General features: G+C 38.6%; 1 protein-coding gene across 2 annotated transcripts in view; it reads left to right on the top strand.

The window, feature by feature from the left end:
- DOCK1 (dedicator of cytokinesis 1) overlaps nt 1-24,905 on the top strand; it is a 565,813-nt gene that overhangs the window by 335,421 nt on the left and 205,487 nt on the right. For both annotated transcript variants that reach the window (XM_019035115.4, XM_019035114.4), the window contains exon 28: nt 17,077-17,178. In XM_019035115.4, coding sequence (XP_018890660.2) covers nt 17,077-17,178 — 102 coding nt within the window. The remainder of the gene's footprint in view (nt 1-17,076; nt 17,179-24,905) is intronic.

Raw genomic sequence — 24,905 nt, forward strand, 5'->3', positions numbered from 1 at the left:
ATCTTTCCATTTATTTTTATCATCTTCAGTTTCATCAATGTTTTATAGTTTTCCGTATACAGATCTCTCTCTTTCTTGGTTTAATTATTCCTAAGTCTTTTATTTTTTGAAGCATATTTTATCACACGTTTGATTACTTTTATTAATGCAACTTTCATTAAACAACCAGAAATTTTTGTTTTAAGACTCATCTGGTAATTCTTTTCTATCAGAGCAGGGTTAAAGTTTGCTTTGAAAATGATCACATGGAGATCAAACTCTCTTTAGCGAACGGGTAGACTGAATCCAAGGCTTTTTTTTTTTTTTTTTTTAACATTTAAATGCCCTCTCCACAAGCCCCACCACAAAGTTATTTTGAAAATACGAATTCAATACTATTCGATACAAGAAAATGTTGGTATAGTCAGTGTCTTACAATGTATATTTTAAGTGTATTGTAAAAAAGAATATTCAGTGCATGAATTTCTTTTTCTTAGTCTTTTTTTTTTTTTATTTTGAGGTGAGGTCTCTCTCTGTTGCCCAGGTTGGAGTGCAGTGGCACAATCATGGATCACTGCAGCCTCCACTTCCTAGGCTCAAGCAATTCTTCTTCCTTAGCCTCCCCAGCAGCTGGGACTTCAGGCACACACCACCATGCCTGGCTAAACACATTTCTTTAGAACAGTGCCATTTAGCTAGAGGCTTGGGGATCTTTAAAAGTACTAGAAATGACATCTATAACTTTGTCAGAAGCACATTCACTCATTAATTGATAGAATCATTGTCCCCTTATTTAGACTCAAGGCTTTTGTTGGAATAAATGTTTTCCCTTCCTTCTTGTTTGTGTCAGGCTTTCTTCTTTTCTTTGCCTTTTAGTGTTCTTTAAAACAAATAGAAGACTGAGTGCATTCGCTCAGACATCTTCATTTGTTGAAATAAACTTCTCCATTTTTTCAGACAGACTTGAACAAATGGAGAGACAGTTCGTGTGTCACCTAGGTAAAGGCTGTCTGCTAGGGGTCCTTCAGCAAGCAAAACCAAGGTCCCTGCACACATGGAGTTCATATTCTAGTGAGGAGAGACATAAACAATTTATGCAATTTGTGTCAACCTGATTGGTGCATGGAGAAGGTAGAAAAGGAGGGAAGGAAGTGAGCCAGGTGGTCAGCTGGCAGAGAAGCGTTCTGTAAAGGGTACAGGTAGAGTACAATCCTGAAGGGTGCAGACCTTTTAGTTCTGCATCTTGGTGGTCGTATGTATTGGAAGAGCTTGAGAAAAATGAAAATACCATTTAGCTTAAGAAGTTGTGAGTTATCTGCAAATCAACTCATTTCAGGAGTGGAAGAATCCCTGGAATGATTTCCTAATATCAAAATGTATGCAGGTTTCTCTTTTGAATGTCTTGTATATTTAGAGAGGGTGCTGTACAAAGTCTCCTGTTTTCCATACAGCAAATTCCAGGATCCCTTGCTGGATACTGTGGCTGGAGCAATGTGAGCAACAGAGGCAGAGTCCGGGAGGTGATGTGGGGCTGGGGCACTCATCATGGCCTTATAGGTCTGCGCCTTGGTCCACATTCGTACTGCAGTTATTGTTTTTATTTGTGATCATGATTTTATACTAAATAATGGTGATATTCCTACCATATTTACCACGTAGTAGTGTCTGAGGTTTCTCATTCTTTCAAACAAATGCCTCCTGTTGACCCTGTTTCCATTTAACCAATCAACCTAGATTTCTGCTTTTTGCCCCTTCATGACACCAACACAGTGGGTTGAAATTCAAAACAAGTGGACTTCATTTCATGATCTCATGTGCTTCTTATTTAAACAGGAAATAGGAGCATTGCATTTGACAACTTTTAACTGTGTAGCCAGATAATTAGCTTGTGAAAAACATACTCAGTTTTACAAACAAGTTGTGATTCTGGAAAGTCATTAAAATTAGTCATTATAGTACTACTTTGCGGATTTACCTTCCACTGCATGCTGTTAAGATCTCATCTAAGCAAGATTAATAAATAATAAAAAATCTTGACTGAACATCTGTTGCAAAGTGACTTTCAATTTGGCTCTTCACTGTGTGACTGGTGATTAGAGTTTTTGGTTTAGGTTAAGGGAATTTGATTTGATTTGGCATGGTCCCTTTTTAATTTTATGTATGAGGCAAATAACTGAAATGTCCATGATTGTCATAAGTGAAAAAATATCATTAAAATATTTGAATTTTGTTCAAGGAGATTAATCTCTATAAACCAATGTTTTGTATTCCCTAATTGGAATTATGATAGTCACCAGTATGATCAATGCTAAGTGTTTATTTGGTAATTCGGAAGTGCAAGCTCTAAATTTTGATAAGATTGATGAAATGGCCTCTTCTCATATTTTCATTATGTCTGTATAAAAATAACTTAGAAGTTGGAAATATGAATTTTGTCTACATAACAGTGGACATGCTACAACAAACAAATATATAGCTACAAACAAAGCCATATATTTACATTGATATCCCCTTGATTATTTTTCTCAATGAGCAGACATTCAAGAGACTTTTTCCGCCACAAAATGTGATGTGAAACATCTACAATGTATACTTGCCAAGTGCATAACTATTAACTTACTCCAGGTACCAGATGGTCTTATTAAGATACTAATTAATGTCAACTCTGACGAGTGAAGCTAATGTTTAAATTCAGCTGCCAGTAAGTTCTCTGTCAGAGCACTCCCAATAGAATGTGAATTATATGCGGGCTTCTAGAACAACGTCCAAAACACAGTGTGCCTTCGCAAAGGTTTCAGCGAACGGATAAATACTGTGGCTACATTCCCTTTCTAGGAAATAAGAATTATAAAAAATGTTGATCTTCTAAGTTTAATTTTATTATAGTTTGACCTTACATATAAGTTGTGTTTTGAAGGTACCATTCTTCCCTTCTTAGTAAAAATGTAACGACATCCATACGATGTGATTTCGGCTGCTCCATTTTATTGTTGATCTACTTGTTCTTCAATAATAGAACTCTTGTTTTATAATAATTTCCATACCATGTTTGTTAACCAATAATATCCATAACCATAACTTGAGGCACTTTGTTATAGCTGATCCTGAGGTTAGGAATACTTCCTTGACATGATACATACAGTATATTAAACCAACATTCAAAATAATAGTTAAAAATTAGACACTAAAAGCGTGCCCATTAAAATCACTTAAGAAAACAGGCGCTTGCTGTCATTATTATAATTTGACATTACCGTGATAGTGCGGCCTGAGGAGTAAGTCTAGAAGCAGAATTAAGACCTACAGTGATTAGAAAAGACAACACAAAAATATTGACAGATGTTGGTTTGATGTATTTAGAAACCCTCTCCAAAGTGGGGGAAAAATAGTTTGGAAGTAATAGGAGAATTCTGTAGGTTCAATTGCAAAATGTACACATCAAATTCAATAGTTTACCCTAATATACAAATAAAAATACACAAAATGTTCAAAGTGTTATTTAAAAAAGCACTCCCTCCAAAAGAAACAAAAATAAAAGGAGCTTTTAAAGATCCGTATGATGAAAACCACAAAACATTCCTGAAATGGCATAAAAATAGACTTGAACAAATGGAGAGACAGTTTGCATGTCTAAATGGGAAGGCTGATATTGTAAGCCTCTTCAATTAATTTAAAAATTCAATGGAATTCCAATTTGAATCCCAATAGGACCTTGTTTCAGACTCAATAATGTGTTTCTAAAGTACATGCAAAAGAATAAATTGGCAGGAATACTCAAGAAAAATGTGAAAAACAAGGGTAATGTGAAGTAGGCCTTGCAATACTGAATAGGAAAACCATTTGAAAGCTACAATAAAGTATTAATTAAATTGAAAGTACTCTGTTTCTATATAAGTGTAAGAGCAAGAAGGAATCGTTTCAAATACAACATTAATTACATATGGCTTATAGGACATGGTGATTTTCAGATTTTCTTCTTTATTTAAAAATATATAAAATATATACTTTATATTTTATACATATAAAGTATATGGATTTTATACATAAAAAATAATATATGTATATTTTATACATATATAATAAATACATAGAAGTATATATACTGTATAAAGCATATATACTTATACATAAATCTATATAAAGTATACTTTATATACTTTGTATAGAATACTTTATATATGTATACTTTAAACATTATATACTTTGTATACTTTATAAAGTATAAAATACGTATATTTTATACATTATAAATGATATACTTTATATTTTATATAGTAACATCCATTCTTCTTCTTTCTAAATTTTGACAGACAATACAGTTGTGTAGCCACTACCAAATACAAGATTTAGAATATTTCCATTTCCGTAAAAATATTTCTCATGCCCCTCCATAGTCAGTTCTCTCTTCTTTGTCACTCTAGTACTGCCTTTTCTAGAACGACATAAGAATGGATTCATACAGTGTCTAGCCTTCTGTATCTGGCTTATTTTGCTTAGCATGATGTGTTGGAGATTCACTCATGTTTATTTACCAGTAGTTTGTTCCTCATTCTTGCTGAGTACTATTCATCATGCAGATATGCCATAATTTATTTGTTTATTTAGTAGGTAGTAGGTGTTTGGAGTGTCCCCTATGTGTGGCAATTATGAAGAAAGCTCTATAAATATTTGTATAGAAGTCTCTGTGTGGGCATATCTTTTCCTTTCTCTTGGGTGAATTCTTAGAAGCAGCGTGGTTGGGTCATGAGGTGAGTATATTATCAGCTGTATATGAAGCTGCCAAACTATTTCCTAAAATGGCTTTACCATTTTGCCTTCAGACCAGCAACATGAGTTTCCATTGTTCTGCATCTTTGTGGTGGTTGTTTTTTTTTAATTTTAGCCATTCTAATAGGTATATAGTTATATTTCAATGTGGTTTCAACTTGCATGTTCCTATTGACTAGTAAGATAGAGCATGCTTTCATGTGCATCTTGGCCATTTGTGTTCCTTTTTTGATTAAATATCTGCTCACATTTTTTGCCAATTTTTGGTGGGTTATTTTCTTCTGATTGGTTTTTGAGAGTTTGTTATATACTGCGGATGCAAACCCTTTGTCAGATAGGTGTTTTTAAAAATATTTTCTCCAATTCTGCAGTCTGTCTTTTTACTTTCTGTATAGTGTCATTCAAAGACCAAAAATTTTTAATTTTGATTTAAGTTCAATTTATCAATTTTAAGATTTTATGTTTCATGCTTTTTGTATCCTAAGAAATATGTTCCTATGCCTAGGTCACAAAAGTTTTCTATGTTTTCTTTAAAAAGTTTTGTTGTTTTAAGTTTTGCATTTAAATCTATGATACATTTTGAGTCAATTTTTGTATACGTTTTAAGGTATGGCTCCTTTCTTTCTCCCTCCCTCCCCCTCTCCCCTCCCCTCCTTCCCTCTCTCCTTCCCTCCCTCCTTTGCTCCCTCCCTACTTCCCGCCCTCCCATCCTCCTTCCTTCCCTTCCTTCCTTTCTTTCTTCCTTCCTTGGTATTTGGGTATCCAACTGTTTCGGCACCATTTGTTGAAAGTACCATTTGCACATTGATCTTTCTTGACACGGTTTTTTTTTTTTTTTTTTTTTTTTGAAATCAGTTAACCCTATGTGTGTAGCCAGTTTGTTTTATTTGTCTGTCTGTCCTTTCCAGTACCACACTGTCTTGATATCTGTAGTTTTATAATAAGTCTTAACCATATTGAGTCTTCCATTCCATGAATATGGTATATTCCTCCAATTTTTAGGTCTTATTTGACTCCCTTGTCAATGTTTTGTGTGTTTCAGTATACAATTTTGTGACTTTAAAATATTCTTCTGTATATGGTTTTGTGTTTTATTCTTCATCACCATCATCATCACCACCATCATCATAGCCACCATTCATTTATGTAGCCAGCCACTGTGCAAATATCCTTAAATACATATCTAATTAAACTTTTCAAGAATTCCAGATTTTAGAATCATGATCCCAGTTTTACAGATGAGGAAAATGAGGCTCAGAAAGGTTAAATAGCCTGTTAAAATTTATACAGCAAACCTACCCTTGGTCAAGTGATTATTCCAAATTGTCTGCCTTTGAAACCTTTACTCTTGACTCCTAAACTAATTTTCTATCATTTATCTATATAACTTTTGCCTTAAGACCAAAAAATATTGGCCGGGCGTGGTGACTCTGGCCTGTAATCCCAGCACTTTGGGAGGCCGAGGCAGGCAGATCATCTGAGGTCTGGAGTTTGAGACTAGCCTGGCCAACATGGGGAAACCCTGTCTCTACTAAAAATATAAAAAATTAGCCGGGCATGGTGACGGGTGCCTGTAATCCCAGCTACTTGGGAGGCTGAGGCAGGAGAAGCACTTGAACTCGGGAGGCAGAGGTTGCAGTGGGGGGGGGCCGAGACCACACCATTGCACTCCACCCTGGGTAACGAGCAAAACTCCATCTCAGAAAAAAAAAAAAAAAGACAAAAAGTATTATAAACTAATGAAAAGAGCGAGAGTGATGTCGGGATCCATATTTGGCAGGGAAGCAAGATATTTGTACTCTTTCTTACCACTTCCACTGTATTTTGTTAAGACCGGAATACACCTCTACAGTGGACAGTCCAAATAAATAAGCCATTCCCGTACTTAAGAAGCATGCATATGGTGGAGCTTTATGTGCAAAAGCAACAAAGCCCTCTAGTTATATTTTAGCTCCTCAGATACTTTTCTGAGTGATTATTCCTGCTGCTTAAATCTCTGTACTACTCCCTTTTGCCCAAGTTAAAATACCTAAATCATTGGTTGTAGTTCTATTATTATATTCAGTAATAGTTCCTTTGATTGGAAAAGAAATACCTCCTTTTTAGAATTCCCTGGCAGTCTGTAATAACTCCCTTTTATAATATTTGTAACGTTGTGTCTTAATTAATTGTTGTCATGTAAGTCTTCTCACTAGATTGTGAGTAGAAGCTGTTTTCCTTTGGCTTTTTGCGATGTTTCATATGTACAAAAATGTTGAATCAGTATTAGTGTTAAACACGCGTACCCACCTAAGTTCACTACATATTAACATTTTGTCATGTCTGCATTATCCCTGCATGTATAAACTTTCTTTTCTGACATACCAAAAAGTTGGTCACAGACACAGGGACGCATCATTCCTCGCTTCATGCAACTCCTATGAATAACTGCTCTTAGGCACAGGAATATTATGATGCCTATGAAAATGAACAGTGATTCCCGAATAGAATGTAAGATCTCTTCCCTGTGAGGTTTTCCCTTTGACCTTAAGGGTCCCCACCATTTGTCTTGTCAAATGCTGTATATTCTGAATCTGTCTATTCATTTCCTCATGATGGAACATTTTTGGCAAAAAAAAGTAACTACTTAAGTGATCCTGTGTGCTTAGCATTCTACCTAAAGGCCCAGACTATAATTAGGAAGAATCTATAGGGTGTTGCTTTCAGATTGAGTGAGTGTCTTCGTCCCCAAAGACCTTTTACCTCGAGGTTTCAGTGCCCATTGAGGAGCCTCCTCTGGACCAACCATTCCTTTAGGAGTTGAAACCTTCAGTTATCAAGTTCTCTTCTTCATTCCATGTTTTTTTGGCTCATAGTCTTCCACAGGTCACAGCTTTACTTTTGCCCTCAACCCTGCCACGTCGCCTATATGTCTGTATAGACACATGGATTTTTTTCTCATTCAATTTGCTACATTTGTTTGTTGTCATTGTTCATTTTGATATTCAGATTGTCTCAAGCATCCCACACGTGGCCAGGGGAGCCTCCCCACACCACCTCCTGTGTCCTTTTGACATGGCCCCACTAGCCTAGAAGAAAGACGTGACCAAGCCTCCCACTGAGGTCATCCTGGTGTCATCCTGGTCAGGGGCTGTTTTTATCTCCTGCTGACCTACTCTTGGGAACTCAATGATGTCAACACACTGCACACTCATTGAATGTTGGTTGAGTGTTGCACTTGGCAATGCTCTTCATGGTTTTGAATCTTCTTGTCATTTTAGCCTTATCCCCTCCATTTCTCATGACCCATTCTAGGAGGACCCATTTAGGGAAGCTTCAATTTCCCCTGGGGTGTGGGGAAAGTGAGACAAGGGGTGGAAGTAGAACCTCAGTGGGTTGTGCTTCCTGTGTTGCTGCTTTCCTGCACACCCTGCTGGACAGGTACAGGGCTACTGCAGAATTCCTCGTGGGTTCCCAGAAATTGAGTCTCAGTCCACCACAGTAGGCGATTTTGAAAATAAGCATTAGGCATTTATGGCTAAAATCACTTTGGTAGCTTATGTAGTTGTAAGTAGATAAGCTATTGGATGATCACTTGTCATGTGCAGCGTTTGAGCATACAACCGCATACAACATATGTATGTATTATGAGTACATACATATTTATAAGAAATACCATAAAAGATTATGTTTTTATTTACTATAATCTCATATTTCAAAGTATCTTTTATTCTCCTTACGATCATTTATTTAATGTTTTAATACTTTATAATACTTAAGTATCATCATAAATATTTAATACTTAATATTTAATGATGTGTGTGACATTTCTCCTTAATACATCATCCAACCAATGTTAACAATGTTGAGGACAGTATCCTTTTATGATTTATGTAAGGCATTCCATTTTAGCTAAGAAAGAGTTTCAACTTTCATTTATAACAATGATAATTGTAGTGTCCTTTATCTATGAAAGTCAATTTAAAAACATGTATAGACATATTGATCTTCTCTTCAATAATAAGAGTTTTTTTAAGACCGAGTTATGCTTGTGTCTATTATAGTGTGTTTCCAGATCCTCTATATCATGCGATAAGACTTCGAAAGGCTCTATTATTACCTGATATATTGAGTATATAAAAATAACATAAAATTTTCTGCTTTGCTGTCTTGCTTTAGGATCAAATGAATTATATCAAGAAGCTGCAAACAAAGTATATAGTCCTCATTACACCATAAACTATAATTTTATATGTAATATTTGATTATAATTTATTTTTATTCTTCATAACAAATGTGAATATGTGTTTAAATTATTATACTTTATAAGTAGCAAATAACTGTTATGGGTAATTTAAGATCCAAATATTCCCTTTTGGTATATTTGTCCAATAAACATCTTCTGCAATTACTGCCACTATAAAAATGAAATCGATTTTGTTTTTAAGTTATATTTCCTTCCTTATAGTGCCTGGAATGGTATGAGATACTAGTACTCTATGAATTCAACTAAGCACTCAGTTTAAATTTAAGATACAGGTTTAATTTTGTTGTTAGTAGTTCCAAATAGCTAAAAGATGACATTAGTGTAAGTTATTTTCTGTTTTATATAGTTTTGGCTTTTTTTTTTTTAACAAACATTCCTCACTCTAAAGTTCTTTATAAAATAAAGAAATTGTAATATTTGGGAGATTAAATGAGTAAAAATTAATTATATATTGAATAAAGGCATCATGGGAATGAATTCACCTTTAAATGAAAAAAGGAACAATTTCACCATGGGTTGTTTATATGAGGAAGGTTTTATGAGTTCACTGATGAGAATGGACACCCATTTTCCGGTGAGCTTCAGTTTTAACAATAATACCTGAATCAGCCTTTTTATTATGTCTTATGCTTAATCAAATATTTAATTAATAAAACGTGACATACTTTTTGAGGGCACAGCAATGACTCCTGACATTCAATGTATGTGGCACTGCACACTATCCTCTGTCCTCATTTTACAACATCGTTCTTTCTATATTTTTAATTATTCTTTCTTTCTTATATTCCCCACCCCCTTAATCTTAAAAGGATTTTGAGGTAGCTTTAAAGAAATTCTATGTAATATGAAAACACGTGTGAGAAAATCAAAGCAACAAGGAGAAGCTATCTCATTTTTATTTCAACAAATATAAGTGAAAGAACAACGTTACAAGGATTATAGAATTTTGAAAGATTTTTCCAAGTATGTTATTATTTTAAATCTGAGAAATATGATAGTTGTAAGGTCAAATCGTTTGACTTGTCCTGAAAATCACTAAGCTGGGGGAGGAATATAAGGAAGATATGATGATCATGAATATAATCTCATATCTACCTGAGGATAATAATTATAGTTCTTTGGCTGGGCGCGGTGGCTCACGCCTGTAATCCCAATGCTCTGGAGGCCAAGGCGGGTGGATCACCTGAGATCAGGAGTTCGAGACCAGCCTGGCCAACATGGCAAAACCCCGTCTCTACTAAAAATACAAAAAATTAGCCAGGCATGGCATACCTCTAGTCCCAGCTACTCCGGAGGCTGAGGCAGGAGAATCACTTGAACCCAGGAAGCGGAGGTTGCAGTGAGCTGAGATCGCACCACTGCACTCCAGCCTGGGAGACAGAGCAACACTCCATCTCAAAAATAATAACAATAATAATAATTATTATTGTAGTTTTTTAACTTCTCTTACATTTTCTAAATGTTCTTCCTTTCCTCTGAGTTCTGTTTTTGTTTGTTTGGGCCTCCTTTATTAATGCTGGATGAATTTTTTTCACAAGGCCCAGTACTCTTGCTCAGACCCTCTGTCTCCAAGTTTGTGCACAGAGCATGGAGGCACATGGGCTTTCCTGCATGGCAAGCCTGGATGGGCTGAGCTGTCATATTTTTGGAACCTCCATGCTTAGTATTAGCGCTTATGTTCTCTTTGGCTGGTCATTTTCACCAAAGAGGATTCTTCTGGTCTTCTTTCTAGGTTTGGTTTGGGACTAACGTTAGCAGGGGTTAGTTTAAGCCTCCTTGCTGATATGCTGGGAGCTGAGCAGAAAAGAGAGAGGGGAGTATACTGTTTGGTTTGACATCAAACTAAACAGATGTTTCTTCCAGGTGGTTCTTGTCATTGTCTTCTGCTTTTCAGGCACCTCCCTTGTCCAGAGAGTAAACATGTGGTCCTCTCCCCAGGAGTGAGTTGGAGAGCCCCTCACTGGACATGCGGGGCATAGGCAGACTGGATATAGGGTCACATTTCAAAGCCATCAGCACTGTTGTTTTTCACCTCATATGTAGCCTCCTGAGTACCTGGCACCCCCCAGTTTCTGGGCCTTCCTAGGGTTTTGCACCAGGGATTCACAGACTTCCTGTTAAATGTCACCACGTTCTTGCCTTGAGGGCAGTTGGTACCCACTCATCACCCTCTTTCCTGCTTCCAGAATTCTCTTGTCTTTAGTTGCATCTCCTCAGAGTCCCCTGGTCCTTGTGGGCTTGTGCAGTTTTAATATGTGCCTTACTGTCGTTTAATGTGAGGAACTGGGAATGCACGTTTTAAATAGTTTCTAATTTGTGATGTAGGCACCCCTTAAGTATATTTTGAAAAACTTCAGCTCTGTGCAGACTTTGCAGGAGTTTGGGGCTAATTTATAACATTTTGAGGTTTTGTTTGTTTTTTGGACTCCCTGTTTTTCTCTTTCATATTTTCTCACAGAAAATACCACCTATGAACATTTTGCCATTGGCTTTCCCTCTACAAAAGAGAAAGCCATTGTGCTCTGTTGGCCTTCTATCTTATCAGCTCTAAGAACTTACTCATACTTGGATTTATTTCGAATCATTTTAAAGAAGGACTTGACTCTCAGTTACATTCCCTTTTCCTATATTCTCTTTTTCATAATATTGCTTTACAGTATTGATTCTTTGGCTTGAATGCACCCCAAAAAAAAATCATCCAGAAGTCATCACCTTTATCGTTTTTTTTTGTTGTTGTTTAGTAATATATTTTAAAATGTTACTGGATAATTCATTTTCATTGCTTTTTATGATGATTATAAGATGGGTTTATTTTCTTTAATATATTTGAAATTTAAGCATTTGAGTGAGATTTCCTCTTCAAAGTACTTGCCTTAATGAAAACACGGCTAAACTTTTTAACAAGACCTCAGTTGAAATCATGAAGCATAATCCCGGATTCAGTCTTCAGGGTTTTCCTTTTATTGAAACCGGGCACCTACTGTCCACACTCGGCACTCCTGTGTCTCTGTTTACAGCTCCAACAGCTTCTGAGGCTGGGAACTGCCCAGAGATCCTTTGGAATTTAGAGAACTTAGAAGAACGTTAAAATTTCTGCCTGTGTTGTGTGTCCCAGAGAGCAAATCTGTGCTTTGTACAAAGTGTGAGCTCCAGGGTCGATTGAGACAGCTCTTGTCTGGCTGATGAAATTACCAGGAGCAATTTTATACCCTGCTATCCAAGTCACATGGCTAAGTCCATTTTTATTACACCTTCACAACTCCTCAAGAATATGAATTTAAAAACCCTTTGGATTTTTTTCTTCTAATTCATACTTAGACCTTCCACTAGGCATAGTTGACAAAGGCTCTGTTTAAAAGATACATCTCATCCTGAGTTTCCATTCACCAGTCTGTGCTTTTGTTAGCCTTTTGTTTTTATATCCTGCAATGACATCCTGCATTCAACTTGCCTGTCACCGAATGTCCCCCTGCTCCACCACCAGCACCCCATTCTACCTGTGCTGTTTTCCTTCTACTGAGACTCACTTCCACCTGCGCCCAGTTCCACCTGCCTTTCCTTCTACCCAGCCTCAGTTCTACTTGTGCTCAAATCCACCTGCCCTTCCTTCTACCTGTGCTCAGTTCTACCTGTTCTCCATTTTGCCTATCAACCTACCTAGTGAAATGGGGGCCCAAACACATTTAAAACTGGGGCACTGAGGTACTTCCAGGAGGGCTGGGGGTGTGCGGGGACGACTTCTGTCCAGGGCTCCCTCCAGGAGCAGTGCCAGGCAGTAGCCAAGGCCACACCAACAGGGGGAGCCCTGCGAGAGAGATTTTTTAAGACAGGAGCTTAAGAAATGGAACTAGATCAGGGGCAGGCAGGGAGAGTTTGTCCCTCCTGCCAGATGGATCCTTTTCTTTCTGGACCACCTTTAAAAATATTAACATACTTTCTCTTCATAAAAACAATCTGGGCTTAGTCTCCTTCCACTCATGACTATCTGGTATCTTTTCTAGTCATTTTTTGTTTTTCTTGTACTATATATTCTTTATATTGGTCAAATGTGTATACATAATTACTGCAGTTTTCCTCTTCAATTATTTTCTCATGCTATTAAAATATTCCATATTTGCATAATGTTTAATGATGTAATGGTTGCACCATATTTCATCATAACACAAGTTATGATTGCTTGACTTGCCAAATAAAAATATAGGACCCCCAGTTCAGCTTGAACTTCAGGTAAACAACAAATTTTTTTTCTAGTATATGTATCTCTCATGTAATATTTCATTGCAACGTTTGGGACATATTTATTTTTTTTTGTTTATCTGAGATTCAAATGGAACTGGGCATCCTGTATTTTATCTTGCAACCCTACAAAATATCATATTATTTACACAGTTTCTTGTGGTGGATGTTTAGAATTTTCAGCAATGCTATGGACATCTTTGGGTATGAAATTTTCTATTTTGAATTACTTCCTTTGGTAGATTATCAGAAGTAGAATTACTTAGGAGATGAGTATTTATTTTCAAGACTTTTCAAACCTATCTCCAAATCACTTTTTAAAAAGGTTATAGCAATTTATGTTCCCACCAGCAGCACACAAGAGTCCTCGTTCCCTGCACCCTTGCTCACATTATCATCATTGAAATACTTCTTTGCTATTTTGGCAGGCAAATAATGATGTATCATTTTCATCTTTGATTACTAATGAGGTTCACTTTTTTTTGTTGTTTATTAGGCATTTAGTGTCCTGGTTTTTAAATTTTCTGCAAGTATATCCTGACTTCTGTGGCCCCATTTTGCATTGCTTTGAAGTTATAAGGAATATGTCTTATTTTTACTTATTGACTTATTTTTACTCAGCTGCTGGTGCTGGAGCCTAGTCCCTATGTTCAGGCTCAGGGATGATTCTGCACAGTGGCTTTTGCTCCCAGCCTACCTGCTAGCCTACCCATTGTCTAGAAGATAAAAGCTTCATTTAGGAGTCACCTCCCAACTGCATTTAAAATAAATCAATTAAAGCACAGAATAGTAATTTTCTTCTGAGCACACAGAATTAAAGTTTTATTTTCACAGAGCTGGCTCACTTTTGTTCCTAATAAATGAATGGTTTCAAAAGGCTTCCATAAATACCCGTTTTATCCACCCTTGTAAGCCCACAAATATGCTGCAGGGTTCTGCTGTGTTCATGGAAACCATAAGGCTTCATGGTATCTGCAGTATTTGCCCAAAAAAATACTGATACCCCAAGCATGGGACTCCATTCCCAAAGGGCAGGGAGGAAAGGGAGGGGCATTTCAGTGAATTTTAATATGCAGATCATCCCTTTCCCAATGGAGTTCATGCTTCACCTTAGAGCTGAAAAAGCAAGACTTACTTTCGCTAAGAAAGGAAAGACTGAACGATGCAAATGACTTCTGGAACATTTCCTTAAGTTTGGTAAAGAGGGCACTCACAGTGCCCGGCAGCGCCGCCTCTAACTTGTGGAGATGGCCCATCCTTCTGGCCCTTCTGGGCCTCCTGTAATTAATCCCCATCGCGGTTAAACAAGGGGCCGTGTGGTTGCCTTCTCTGATACGCTCTTCCAGAGAGACTTCCCCACGGGGCATTTACATCCTCCCAGGACTTGTTTTATGGAAATTGCTGTGTTCGCTTCAGTTTTTCGTTTTCTGTGTTACAACGGTTTTGGCATTTGTTGCCTTGCATGAATTTCTCCGCATGACGTGACAGTCTGCTGCCTGAATTCAGTATGTCCACGTCACCTGTTCACGTCATCTGGCCTGAGTCTGGCCGCACTGATGTTTCTCATTAATGTTACTCTGTGCTCATACCCTCAGCATTTTGAGACCCCCTCAAGGATTATGCTTTTCTTTCTACTTTCAGCCTGATCATTTAAGCTAAGCACATTGATACATTGCTTCTGGTGATAAGTAGCTGACTTTGTGATTTCATTTATTCTAATGCGTAAGTCTCCATTGTGTAACTGGTTTGACCTGCAGAAAATTGATTTCAGCACCTACTAGGTTCACCTAGGCTGATATAGGCCTCTTCTTCAGCGGGAAAAGCTCCTCCTCTCAAGGGGAAGAGTCCGGGTCAGCGACTGCATCAGGGTCAATTGTGGGCAGAGGACTTCGAAGCCTCTTCTTCCTCACCCTCTTCCGACTTTCTCTGATGACTGCAAGAGTAGAGGAAAGTGAATCTCTACCTCGTGTTGGTCGTCAGAAGTGGCTTCAGATTCCTTAGAGGAAGAGTTAAAATGTGCATCTGGATGAGGGGTAAAGAAATGAGGTCAGCCAGTAAGTACCTGTCTTATAGTCCTAGAGTACAGCCTCCACACCCAGCTTTGCCATTCACTCCTTCAGAGAGTGAAACCTCTAAGCCTCAGTTTCACTGCCTGTAAAGTGGCACGGGAAGAGAAATTTGTGTGTGATTGAAAGAGGTCGTATTCTGTTAAAGTGACAGTGTTGTTATTAAGACGATTATCCACGGGACACATCTCATTGTCATAAGGAGTAGACAAGATACAAAGACAGCCTCTCTTGAGCTGAATGGTATGCCAAATATTTATATGTTTCAAAAGTTCACAAATTTTGCCGTTTTACTAATCATTGCCTCAATGGAAAACAAGCATTATTTAGCTGTTTCCCTGAACACCAACTTGGAATCTAAATCTCAGCAATTATCATCATTCACAAATAATTTATATTTCTGGGCAAATGGAAGATATCATATCATCATTATTGTGTGTGTTCAATTTGAGTAATGCGTCCTTCGAGGACTCATTTGGAAGTAGATATGTGTACTATAGGTATAAAATGGATTGGAGAAAATATTGGATTTTAACATTTCACTGTAAAGCCTGTATTCCAAATTAATATAAAAGACATTTAGGCATTCTGATATATTGCTGGTAAAAGGAAAGTTAGTAAAAAAATGCAATTTGAGAGCTCATTTAATAGAGAAAAAATAGGGATGTGTCTCAAAGTGTGTTTCATGGTATAATTTTACCAAACTTGTACTGGCTTAATGGGAAAAAATATATATCCTATGTTTCTTAAGATGTCATTAACTTAGGGGGCAATATTTAAAAGCAAGGAAGGCTTTACAATGTTGTTAGCTACAAAGCCTAGCAGTGAGCAATTGCAGTTAATGGCAACAGAACTGCCTAGCTCACAACCCACCACCAAAGCAAACACCCTTCAGGGCACGCAAACAAACGTGTGCACACCCACGTCCACACACATACTGGCTGCCTCCATTTGCAACAGCCAGAGAGACGTTTCAGCTTTGGCCCTTTACCTTCCCCATTCTTGATTTTCTGTGTTGCTTTCTTTTTTCCTCCTCCTTTTCCTTTCCACCCAGCTCCGTCTGGTCTGAGAAACTCCCAGCTCTCCCACTTGACATTCTGATGAGCCCACGTTCCTCCTGTCCTTCTTCTCGGGGAGGAGAATTGGGCCATAACTCATTGTGGAGTTGTGGTGATTGCCTCCACATCGGGCACGGGGGGATACGGGCTGATTTTGAGAAATTAGAGGCCTTTCTTTGCCGTGGCCCAAGAGGAGAGGCTGCACACACATTTTGCCGGATAATAAGGGCAGCAAGTTTCCAAGAGAGCACAAAACAGAAGTTCCCGTGATTTCCATCCTGTCTTTAATTTTCTTGTATTTAATGCAAAAATATTTCAAGCTTATTTTTCTAGTCTGGACAACCCTGTATCAGGAAACACTTGAGGTATGAATAGTTAGAGAGAATAAAATACAGCCCTGAGTGTGAGTGCAGCAGTGTTTCTCATTCATGTTACTGTGTACTCACGTCCTCAGCGTTGTGAGACCCACTCAAGGGTTTTGCTTTTCTTTCTACTTTCAACTTGATAGTCTAAGGACCTCTTACCAAAAAGCATTCCTGAGGTTGGAAGTGACCCATGCCTTATGCTGATCTTCCCTAGAGAGGGGCAGCAGAACCCAGGGCTCCCTGCCCATGCCCCGTTGCTTCTCCCTGACAGTTTCAAGTCCCAGAATCTGGGATGATTTCAGCTTTTCCCATGAGTGTTGCTCTGTCTCATCTAATTCTATCTTTTGATTCATTTACAGGGAAACTTCGTGGCTTGCATGACCGCTATTTTACGACAAATGGAAGATTACCATTATGCCCACTTGATCAAGACTTTTGGGAAAATGAGGACTGATGTGGTAGTAAGTGTCCCTTTCACCCTGTTCACATAACCATGTTTTAGGGCCAGCACTTTAGACAAAAGCCTGATATCAATATATTCATTTAAAATAGGATTTTGCATGAGAACTTGTCTCTGATTGATTTCAAATGCCTCCTGGGAAGGTCTGACTGAAGCCTTGTTTCTAACAAGGCAAGGGTCCGGACTTGCAGACTTGCTTCTAGGGCTGAATGGAGAATGACTCAGGGGCTGAGCCCAGGGAAATCTCTTGTCTTTCTTGGTGACAGTTTCTTCTCCTGTGCTTTGGGATAATTGGAAATTTGGAGATGTTATCCATGGATAGTCTCCCATTAACTCCTATTCATTTATTGGTTGACTTTTTAATAGCAGAAGCCAGAGTGACTTTTCAGCTTTAAGTTGTACTCCATTATTAATTAGCTGTAATCATGGAAGCTTATCAGCATTTCTCCAAATAATTCTCTAGTCATCCTCAGTAAAACTATGATACAACTTAATTAGGAAAAGTATAACAGAGGGGAATTTATTGCTTACGAACTACCTCCCTAATGACCTGAAATTACATTGCCATATGGCAAATATCCTCTGCAAAGCTGCAACCAAACTTGTTGGCAGACTTTGTGATTACATGTTGACTTGAACTCTAAGATTCCATTTCTAAGGATCTGTAAGGTCCTGTAGAACAGGGTCCCCAATCTCTGGGCCACACAGCAGGAGGTGAGTGGTGGGCAAGGGAGCATTACTGCCTGAGCTCTGCCTCCTGTCAGATCAGTGGCTGCATTAGATTCTAATAAGAGCACGAACGCTATTGTGAACTGTGCATGCGAAGGATCTAGGTTGCACGCTCCTTATGAGAATCTAATGCCTGATGATCTGAGGTGGAACAGTTTCATCCCGAAACCTGCCCCACCACCCCCTGGTCCGTGGAAAAATCATCTTGCACGAAACTGATCCCTGGTGCCAAAAAGGATGGGGACCGCTGTAAAAGAATACTCATAGATACCTGCAGAACATGGCAGTGTACTAGTGTTTCTAGAACAGGGGTTGTTGCACTTGACATGTACCTTATTAAGAAATGGGAAGAAGAGAATGATCTGTATGATTTTTTTCAAAGGAGTATTTCTAATACATAATTTTCTTATTGTTGCCACTATATATATAATGCATAGTTTTCTTATATATCTATAGTGGCAGCAATAAGACAATTATGTATTAGAAATGATCCTTTGAAAAAATAATATTTTTATATTTATATACACATATATACACATATGTACATATATACACACATATATACATATATACACACATATACATATATACACACATATACACGTACATATATACACACATATACATATATACACACATATATACATATATACACATATGCACATATATACACACATATATACATATATACACACATATACACATATGTACACATATACACACATATATACATATATACACACATATGTACATATATACACATGTACATATATACACACATATATACATATATACACACATATATACATATACACACACATACATATATACACATATGTACATATATACACACATATACACATATATACACACATATATACATATATACACACATATACATGTACATATATATACACACACACACACGCAGTCGTGTGCTGCTTAACAATTCTGCCAAATGCATCGTTAGGCAATTTCATCATTGTGCAAGCCTCATAGTGTGTACCCTTACTTAAACCTGGATGGTGGAGCCTACTACACACCTAGGCTAGATGGTCTAGCCTGTTGCTCCGAGGCTACACACCTGTACAGCATGTGACTGCACTGAATACTATAGGCAGTTGTAATACAATGGCTATGATGTCACTAGGTGATAAGAAGTTTCAGTTCCATTACAATTTTTGGACCACTGACATATACACAGTCTGTCATTGACCAAAATGTTATTATGCAGCACGTGACTGTACTTCAAGATTTCTAAGGAGAACAAAAATGGATCTAGACCTTAAAGCCCTAGCAGTTTCCTCTAAATAAAAGTAAGGGAACAAGAATATGTATATGTTTGTATTTCTGTGTCTGGTTTTCCCTGAATATTAATAAGTAGTTGATAGTAGGAGTATATTCAAATGTGTAACCTGTATCCTGTTTATATCCCATGACTCTTTGGAAATCATGGCATAGCGAAATCAAATTTTACATTTGTAACATTTTATTCCATAATTGAATCTAAACTACACCCGACCCCCTGCTTTGGTCAGTGTAAATAATAGTTGTAGCTTAAAGCTAGAGGAACGGTTTTGCAGATAACGTTCCAGGTTGAATAATAAAGTCTTCAGAAATAGAAGAATTACCCATCTGGAAAAGTCAGGACTCCAATTAGTACTTTGCCCTTTTTCAGAACAATCACTTCATAAAAGTCCCCACGTGCAAACATGTAATCTGAACTATTAAGTGCTGTAATTGATAAGGATCCTTCAAGGTAAGTGAAAAGCGATGATGCCGAATGGTATTTAAAAATTACTGTAGCTTGCTGAATTCCAAGTGTGTGCCCTCTGTCTTTGCTCAGATCCCAGGATCAGATGTTTACTGTGTGTTGTGGTCCCAATTTCCCAGGGGATGTTTTTCCATAGACACAACAGTTCAGAAAATCAATGATTTGTAGACAATTTGACTTCCATTAAGAAATGATGTTAGCCGGGTGTGGTGGCTCACGCCTGTAATCCCAGCACTTTGGGAGGTGGAGGCAGGTGGGTCACCTGAGGTCAGGAGTTCGAGAACAACCTGGCCAACATGGCAAAACCCCGTCTCCACTAAAAATATAAAAATTAGCCAGGCATGGTTGGGGGGCGCCTGTAATCCCAGCTACTGGGGAGGCTGAAGCAGGAGAATGGCTGGAACCCGGGAGGCAGAGGTTGCAGTGAGTCGAGATCGGGCCACTGCATTCTAGCTTGGGCGACACAGTGAGACTCCGTCTCAAAAAAAAAAAAGAAAATGACGTTTGTGGTTTTTTATACCACAAATTTAGACTGGAAAGTATGTGAACTTTTTTACTCTTGTTAATCTGACAGAACTTTTGTAAAATGTGTTTCTGTTTGTTAACTATACCGAGTATATGACTGTTTTTCAACTCTGACAACGATTTTTTTTTTGAGACAGAGTTTCACTCTTGTTGCCCAGGCTGTAGTGCAATGGCGCAATCTCGGCTCACCACAACCTCCTCCTCCTGGGTTCAAGCGATTCTCCTGCTTCAGCCTCCTGAGTAGCTGGGATTACAGGCATGCACCACCACACCCGGCTAATTTTTTTTGTATTTTTTAGTAGAGATGGGGTTTCTCCATGTTGGTCAGGCTGGTCTCCAACTCCCAACCTCAGGTGATCCTCCCGCCTCGGCCTCCCAAACGGCCTCCCAAAGTGCTGGGATTACAGGCGTGAGCCACCACACCCGGCTTACTCTGACAACTATTAAATAAAAGATTATTTTGTACAAAATTATTTGATGTTATTTAGTATTTCTATATGAAAGTGGCCAAACCATTTTCTATTTTTATTTTATTTTATTATTATTATACTTTAAGTTTTAGGGTACATGTGCACAATGTGCAGGTTAGTTACATATGTATACATGTGCCATGCTGGTGTGCTGCACCCAATAACTCGTCATTTAGAATTAGGTATATCTCCTAATGCTATCCCTCCCCCCTCTCCCCACCCCACAAGAGACCCCAGAGTGTGATGTTCCCCTTCCTGTGTCCATGTGTTCTCATTGTTCATTTCCCACCTATGAGTGAGAACATGCGGTGTTTGGTTTTTTGTCCTTGCAATAGTTTACTGAGAATGATGATTTCCAGTTTCATCCACGTCCCTACAAAGGACATGTACTCATCATTTTTTATGGCTGCATAGTATTCCATGGTGTATATGTGCCACATTTTCTTAATCCAGTCTATCATTGTTGGACATTTGGGTTGGTTCCAAGTCTTTGCTATTGTGAATAGTGCCGCAATAAACATACGTGTGCATGTGTCATTATAGCCTCATGATTTATAGTCCTTTGGGTATATACCCAGTAATGGGATGGCTGGGTCAAATGGTATTTCTAGTTCTAGATCCCTGAGGATCTAGAAGCCACACTGACTTCCACATTGGTTGAACTAGTTTACTGTCCCACGAACAGTGTAAAAGTGTTCCTATTTCTCCACATCCTCTCCAGCACCTGTTGTTTCCTGACTTTTTAATGATTGCCATTCTAACTGGTGTGAGATGATATCTCATTGTGGTTTTGATTTGCATTTCTCTGATGGCCAGTGATGGTGAGCATTTTTTCATGTGTTTTTTGGCTGCATAAATGTCTTCTTTTGAGAAGTGTCTGTTCATGTCCTTCGCCCACTTTTTGATGGGGTTGTTTGTTTTTTTCTTGTAAATTTGTTTGAGTTCATTGTAGATTCTGGATATTAGCCCTTTGTCAGATGAGTAGGTTGCGAAAATTTTCTCCCATTTTGTAGGTTGCCTTTTCACTCTGATGGTAGTTTCTTTTGCTGTGCAGAAGCTCTTTAGTTTAATTAGATCCCATTTCTCAATTTTGGCTTTTGTTGCCATTACTTTTGGTGTTTTAGACATGAAGTCCTTGCCCATGCCTATGTCCTGAATGGTAATGCCTAGGTTTTCTTCTAGGGTTTTTATGGTTTTAGGTCTGACATGTAAGTCTTTAATCCATCTTGAATTAATTTTTGTATAAGGTGTAAGGAAGGGATCCAGTTTCAGCTTTCTACATATGGCTAGCCAGTTTTCCCAGCACCATTTATTAAATAGGGAATCCTTTCCCCATTGCTTGTTTTTCTCAGGTTTGTCAAAGATTAGATAGTTGTAGATATGTGGCATTATTTCTGAGGGCTCTGTTCTGTTCCATTGATCTATATCTCTGTTTTGGAACCAGTACCATGCTGTTTTGGTTACTGTAGCCTTGTAGTATAGTTTGAAGTCAGGTAGTGTGATGCCTCCAGCTTTGTTCTTTTGGCTTAGGATTGACTTGGTGATGCGGGCTCTTTTTTGGTTCCATTTTCTTGAGACTATTTCCTTTTAACAAGTACTAATTCAGGTTCTCAAATTTAGCCCTTTTTGGTTGAGTGAGTCATTTTCATACAAAATCACACTTACTATCAACACCAGTGACAGTGAGCATATAGAGCACAAGCGGAATGACTGATCCAGAAGAGAAAAACAATAGACATGTTCAGCTCAGAACTCTCAGGACAGAGGCCATCCCAACCCTTTAGGATTCGAACCACAAAGAATCTGTAGAATCTTCTACACTGGAGATGCTGACCTGCCCAAGGGGCTGCTGGCTGCCACGTGTCCACGTCTCAGTAACAGAAGCAGAGAATGTGCCCCGATTCTCTGTAGTCAGCTGGAAGGGAACGATGAGGGCTTTGGGACTTCTAGCAGAGAGTGTTGTCTTGCCACTTGTCACAAATTCCCACTGTGTGGCTTTGGAAAACACACTACATTTTCCTACACTCTCACACTTCTGTGACCAGAAGTGTGTGGGTCTCTCCCACCGCAACCCATTCCCTGCCACCAGGTGGATGTCCTACAATTCAATTCAATTCTGACACCATCTACCTGGAGTTAGCATCAGATTCTGCAAGGAAAAGGGCTTATCTGACCTTACTCAGATTTCACCAGTGTTTTACTTATTCTCTTTCCCCTGTGGATCACAAAAAATTTTACAAATACAGAAAAGCTGAAAGAATAATACAATGGAGCCAGGCTCAGTGGCTCATGCCTGTAATCCCAGCACTTTGGGAGGTCGAAGCAGAAGGATCTGTTGAGCCCAGAAATTCAAGACCAGCCTGTGCCACATAGTGAGACCCCATTTCTACAAAAAATATAAAAAAATAGCCAGGTATGATAGCTCATGCCTGTAGTCTCAGCTACTTGGGAGGCTGAGGCAGGAGGATCACTTGAGCCTAGGAATTTGAGGCTGCGGTGAGCTAAGATTATGCCATTGCACTCCAGCCTGGGTGATAGCATGAGACCCTGTCTCAAAAAAAAAAAAAAAAAAAAAAAGGAAACCATGATTCCTGCCACCTCAGTTCATCAGTTGAAAGCACATTGGCATATTTGCTTCCGTCATGTGTCTCCAAGTGTCTCTATCTATACAGCCAACCCCTTTCAGTCAGTGAGAGACAGGGATGCACCTGCCCTAAGCTGTTCAGCAAACGTCTCTGGGGACTAAAGACATTCTCTACTGGTCTTATTGCTCCATGAGAATTCAGCAACAACCCCTCATGCCATTTGTATTCAGATTTCGTCCATTCTTTCCAAACTTTTTTGTCCTTTTCACGCATTGCATTTGATGATTGTGTCTCTTTAATCTTTCTTTTTCTAAAATAAATCCATCACCATCACACTGTTTTATTTTATAGCATTGCTTTTCAGTTTTTTTGAAGAGACCAATCCACTAGCTTTTGTAGACTATCTCCCATTCTGGACTTTTTTTGTGCTGCCTTGTAATATGCCTTTCGACTGGTTTCTTTATCCCCCTGTATGTTCTGCAAACCAGAAGCTTGTTCTGAGATTCAAGCTCAACTCCTTGGCAAGAGTGTTTCAGCATTGCTGTTGAAAGCTTCCTGCTGTGTTAGTTCAGGAAGTAACACAGGAAGTGGGCTTGTCATGCTGACCCACTACTGGCGATGCTGAATTTCACCGCTGGGTTCAAAGCTGATAACTTCCAGATCCCTCCATTGTGAAAATATGTACCTCTTCCTACCTTTGCAATTGTCAGATAATCTTTGGATGAAACTTTGAATCCACAAAAATGTGGCCATGTCCTATTTCCCTAATAATCCTTCATCGGATGGGTTGAAAATCTGTGACTGTTCCTTGTCCATAATGGTTACTCCTTTGGCTGAGCAGAATGGAAATTTCCTAAGTCTAAGAGTGAAGATGCTTTGTCTTTCGTCTAAGAGCATTGGGAAGCCATTGGGGAAATGGGTTCAGTGTGATGTCTGGAAAGCATTGATGCCTTGATGAGATTTATCATTTGAAAAGTGAAGCATGGGGACAAGAAAGGACAAGGATGGACCTAAGTTGATGGGTTTGGAGTCCCCTGTGGCAGTCCAGGTGCGAGAGGATGGCTGTTTTATTCTAGTTGGTGGGCACAGGGATGGAAAGGTGCAGAGAGAGGTATGACACGATTTTGCCTCTGAAGTAGATGGATGGCTGCTGTTAGAGCAGCCTGCTTATTGTATAAGACGTCTTGTGAATAGTCAAACTAAAACATGCAGCCGGGCACAGTGGCTTATACCTGTAATCCCAACACTTTGGGAGGCCGAGGCAGGAGGATTCCTTGAGCCCAGGAGTTCAAGACCAGCCTGGGTAATATAGCAAGATGCCATTTCTACTAAAAATAAAAAAACTAGCCAGGCATGGTGATGCACACCTGTGGTCCCAGGATACTCAGGATACTGAAACGGGCGGATCACTTGGGTCCCAGGGTTGAAGCTGCAGTGACCTAAGATCGTGCCACTGTACTCCAGCCTGGGTGAGGGAATGAAATAAATAAATAAAATAAATAGAAACTAAAACAAAAAATGCAACAGGAATAAATTCACATTGAATGATGAAATTTTCACAAAATATCCCTTGTTGACTTGGAGACCCTAGTGGAACAGTCCGGTAAGCCTCATCAGCTGCTCAAGGCAAACACAGTTGTTAGGG

Source organism: Gorilla gorilla, chromosome 8 (genome assembly GCF_029281585.2).
Source record: "Gorilla gorilla gorilla isolate KB3781 chromosome 8, NHGRI_mGorGor1-v2.1_pri, whole genome shotgun sequence".
NCBI lineage: Eukaryota > Metazoa > Chordata > Mammalia > Primates > Hominidae > Gorilla > Gorilla gorilla.